Raw genomic sequence first — 5074 nt, 5'->3', positions numbered from 1 at the left:
CGACAGCAGTTGGTGTCGCACGGCGTTCCAGCACAGCGGTGGGCAAGCGTCAGCAGGCCGTGCTAAAACTACTCAGCTTAGGAGAGAAGAGGCACATGGTCCATGAACTGCTGCAGGGTCTGACAGAGCAGACCGACCGCTGGCTTTCGCCGCTGAGCCTCCAACCGGGCATGGTCGTGTGTGACAACAGCCGTAACCTGGTGGCGGCTCTGCAGCTCGGCAGCCTCACGCACGTGCCATCCCTGGCCGACGTCTTTAATTTGGTGGTTCAGCGGTTTCTGAAAAGCTACCCACACTTGTCAGACCTGCTCGGAAAGGTGCGCCGGGTAAGCGCACATTTCTTCAAGTGCAACACGGACGCTGCCACCCTGCGGACCCTGCAACATCGACTGCTGTGAAATGTGCCCACACGGTGGAACTCTACGCTCCATATGTTGGCCAGGCTCTATGAGCAGCGTAGAGCTATAGTGGAATACCAACTCCAACATGGGGCACGTAGTGGGAGTCAGCCTCCTCAATTATTTACAGAAGAGTGGGCCTGGTTGGCAGACATCTGCCAGGTCCTTGGAAACTTTGAGGAGTCTACCCAGATGGTGAGCGGCGATGCTGCAATCATTAGCGTCACCATTCCTCTGCTATGCCTCTTGAGAAGTTCCCTGCAAAGCATAAAGGCAGATGCTTTGCGCTCGGAAACGGAAGCGGGGGAAGACAGTATGTTGCTGGATAGTCAGAGCACCCTCATGTCTATATCTCAGCGCGTTGAGGAGGAGGAAGAGGAGGTGGAGGGGGAGGAGCCTGAGGAGGAGCAGGGGGAAGAGACAGCTTGGCCCACTGCTGAGGGTACCCATGCTGCTTGCCTGTCATCCTTTCAGCGTGTATGGCCTGAGGAGGAGGAGGAGGAGGAGGAGGAGGATCCTGAAAGTGATCTTCCTAGTGAGGACAGCCATGTGTTGCGTACAGGTACGCTGGCACACATGGCTTACTTCATGTTAGGATGCCTTTCTCGTGACCCTCGCGTTACACGCATTATGGTCATTACGGATTACTGGGTGTACACACTGCTCGACCCACGGTATAAGGAGAACCTTTCCACTCTCATACCCGAAGAGGAAAGGGGTTCGAGAGTGATGCTATACCACAGGACCCTGGTGGACAAATTGATGGTAAAATTCCCATCCGACAGCGCTAGTGGCCGAAGGCGCAGTTCCGAGGGCCAGGTAGCGGGGGAGGCGCGGAGATCAGGCAGCATGTACAGCGCAGGCAGGGGAACACTCTCCAAGGCCTTTGCCAGCTTTATGGCTCCCCAGCAAGACTGTGTCACCACTCCCCAGTCAAGACTGAGTCAGCGGGAGCACTGTAAAAGGATGGTGAGGGAGTACGTAGCCAATCGCACGACCGTCCTCCGTGACGCCTCTTCTCCGTACAACTACTGGGTGTCGAAGCTGGACACGTGGCCTGAACTCGCGCTGTATGCCCTGGAGGTGCTTGCTTGCCCTGCGGCTAGCGTCTTGTCAGAGAGGGTGTTTAGTGCGGCTGGGGGAATCATCACGGATAAGCGTATCCGCCTGTCAACTGACAGTGCCGACCGGCTTACACTCCTAAAGATGAACAAAGCCTGGATTTCCCAAGACTTCTCTTCTCCACCAGCGGACAACAGCGGTACCTAAACCATATGTCGGCTGCACCCGCGGATGGAAGCATCGTTCTCTATCACCATAAAAAACGGGGACCTTTTAGCTTCATCAATCTGTATATTATATTCATCCTCCTCCTCCTGCTCCTCCTCCTGAAACCTCATGTAATCACGCCGAACGGGCAATTTTTCTTAGGCCCACAAGGCTCAGTCATATTACTTTTGTAAACAATGTTTATACGTTTCAATTCTCATTAAAGCGTTGAAACTTGCACCTGAACCAATTTTTAGTTTAACTGGGCTGCCTCCAGGCCTAGTTACAAATTAAGGCACAGTAACCAAAGTGATTAATGGGTTTCACCTGCCCTCTTGGTTGGGCATGGGAAATTTTCTGAGGTACATTAATACTGTTGGTACACCAATTTTTTGGGGCCCTCGTCTACAGTGTAATCCTAGTAATTTTTATGGGCTTCGCCTGCACTCATGGTACAGCAAGGTGTGTGGGGTTGGCCTACACTTTTGCTACATAAATGTAACTGGGGCTTTGTCTATACTGCAACTACTGAAATGTGAAAGAGACTGTTATTTCCCTAAACTGCTGCAATGGGAATGTTACTGTGGCCTGTCTTGACTGCTACTACTACTGAAATGGAACTAATACTGTGCTCCCCCTATACTGGTGCTTTGGAATTGTTACTGGGGCCTGTCTTGACTGCTACTATTACTGAAATGGAACTAATACTGTGCTCCTCCTATACTGCTGCTAGTGATATGTTACTGGGGCCTGTCTAGACTGCAACTACTACTGAAATGGAACTAATACTGTGCTCCCCCTATACTGCTGCTAGGGATATGTTACTGGGGCCTGTCCAGACTGCTACTACTACTCAAATGGAACTAATACTGTGCTCCCCCTATACTGCTGCTAGTGATATATTACTGGGGCTTGTCTAGACTGCTAGTACTACTGAAATGGAACTAATACTGTGCTCCCCCTATACTGCTGCTTTGGAATTGTTACTGGGGCCTGTCTTGACTGCTACTATAACTGAAATGGGTGGTTGGGCAGCATGTAACCCAGGAGAAGTGGCAGCGGAGTGTCATGCAGGCAGTGATTGTGCTTTGTTGGAGGTAGTGTGGTGCTTAGCTAAGGTATGCCTTGCTAATGAGGGTTTTTCAGAAGTAAAAATTGTTGGGGGGGCACTCTTGCGCTATTGTGGCTTAATAGTGGGACCTGGGAACTTGAGATGCAGCCCAACATGTAGCCCCTCGCCTGCCCTATCCGTTTCTGTGTCGTTCCCATCACTTTCTTGAATTTCCCAGATTTTCACAAATGAAAACCTTAGCTTAAGAAGCATAGGTCCCATACAAAAATGCTCGGGTCGCCCATTGACTTCAATGGGGTTCGTTACTCGAAACGAACCCTCGAGCATCGCGGGAAGTTCGACTCGAGTAACGAGCACCTGAGCATTTTGGTGATCGCTCATATCTAATTGTAAACAAAAAAAGAGTTATGTCTTCTAAAATAATCTGTATTTTTTTAAATAGTGTTATCTAACAAATCAACATTATCCAACTAGGTTACCAATTTTTTTCAGAATGCATTTGAAAAATGAGACAATACTTAGAGAATTTATTCTTCTTGGACTTTCCAGTGACCCAAAGACACAAGTTGCACTTTTCATTGTCTTTACATTAATGTATACAATTATTTTGATTGGAAACTTTCTCATCATTGTTCTAGTCCTGACAGATGCCAACCTTCAAACTCCTATGTATTTCTTCCTTTGCAACCTGTCTTTTCTGGATCTTGGTTATTCTACTTCAACTCTACCAAGAACGTTGAAGGATTTGTTGTCCATTAATAAAGTCATCTCTTATGGTGAATGTGTAGCACAAATGTACACTGGCCTGTCTTTAGGTGAAAGTGAATGTGTTCTGCTTGTTGTTATGGCTTATGATCGTTATGTGGCTATATGCTATCCACTCCATTATACCACCATTATGAGTAAGAAGGTCTGTATTAGACTGGCAGTCGGTACATGGATGTGTGGATTCTTTCTATCTGCTCCCGTTGTAGCTCTCGCATTTAATATTGACACTTGTGGACACAATGTAATAAATCACTTTGCATGTGAAGTGACAGAAGTATTGTCACTGGGGTGTGAGAACATTATCGTTGTGGAATTTATCATTTTTATTGTTAGCATAATTATTCTCTTGACTCCTGTAATCTTTATTGTAATATCTTATATTTATATCATTCAAAATATCTTGAAAATTGCATCATCATCTGGGCGGAGGAAGGTTTTTTCCACATGTGGATCTCATATGATGGTTGTGGCAATCTTTTATGGAACAACAATGGCTTCCTACATGAAACCTAGATCGAGTTCCCTACCTGGCACTGATAAAGTGATTGCTATATTTTATGCAATTGTCACACCGATGTTAAATCCCATGATTTATACCCTGAGAAACAATGATGTGAAAGCTGCATTTGTAAAATTGATAAAAAAATGAAACTTTTATGATACTATTGTGTCTGATAACAATAAATAAGGAAAAGACCTAGCTATGGTTAACATCAGGGACTTTAAAAAAAGAAACAAAAGTACTGACTTAACCGCACAAGAACAAGTGATCAGGATGAATGAGATAAAAGCCAGGTTGGAAAAATCTATACTAGATTCAAAATGAGGGCTCTGTAAAAGGAGCTCATGAAACAGCTGACCACAAATTCAGCTGGTCTAAAAAATGCACAGACTGAGTACAAACAAAGATACGATTCTATGGCAAAAATGAATCAAAGGAACCTCTGTAAAAACTACAATCTGCCCACATAAAAGAATTGGTGGGAACATAATCATGAAAAAGTGGTTCAAAATTAAGCAGTAAAAATGCTGTTGGATACCCATATACAAACAGACAACATATTGGCCCATAACAGACCTGATTTGTCTATCATTGAAAAGAAAAGGATGTAGCTCGTTGACATTGCTATACCCAGTGATGGCAAAATCAATGAAAAACAACAAAAGAAAATAACCAATTATGAAGACATGAAGGCTGAAATACAGCACCTCTGGCACCAGCTGGCAGGGGTCGTCCAGTGGTAATCGATATACTGGGTGCCCAAAGACATTGACCAGCACTTGAAACAACTCAATATTGACAAATGTATCTGTCAGTTACAAGGTGCCACACTGCTGGGCTGTTCAGGCATTTACTCAGATGTATATCATTATCCTAGGTTCTTGGGTGATTCTCCATGCATTATGAAGTCAAATTACAAGGCTGTGTTTTGTGTTGTGCTGCATAATAATAATAGTATGTAATTTTGATTACTATTGCTATTATATAATATGTACCTTTATTTTTGCCACTACAACCTCCGTAGACGATTATCAAATGGGTATAGCCAGCATTGCTAAAATATTT

At 45.1% G+C, this 5074-nt stretch overlaps 1 protein-coding gene across 1 annotated transcript; it reads left to right on the top strand.

Moving 5' to 3' along the window:
* Positions 1-3232: 3232 nt before the first annotated feature.
* Positions 3233-4156, top strand: LOC136578047 (olfactory receptor 5AR1-like). The gene has a single exon (XM_066577955.1). The coding sequence runs from the start codon at positions 3233-3235 to the stop codon at positions 4154-4156; it is 924 nt and encodes a 307-aa protein (XP_066434052.1).
* Positions 4157-5074: the final 918 nt, after the last annotated feature.

This window comes from Eleutherodactylus coqui, chromosome 8 (assembly GCF_035609145.1).
Source record: "Eleutherodactylus coqui strain aEleCoq1 chromosome 8, aEleCoq1.hap1, whole genome shotgun sequence".
NCBI classification, from domain to species: domain Eukaryota; kingdom Metazoa; phylum Chordata; class Amphibia; order Anura; family Eleutherodactylidae; genus Eleutherodactylus; species Eleutherodactylus coqui.
This window is presented reverse-complemented; position numbering and strand designations above follow the sequence as displayed.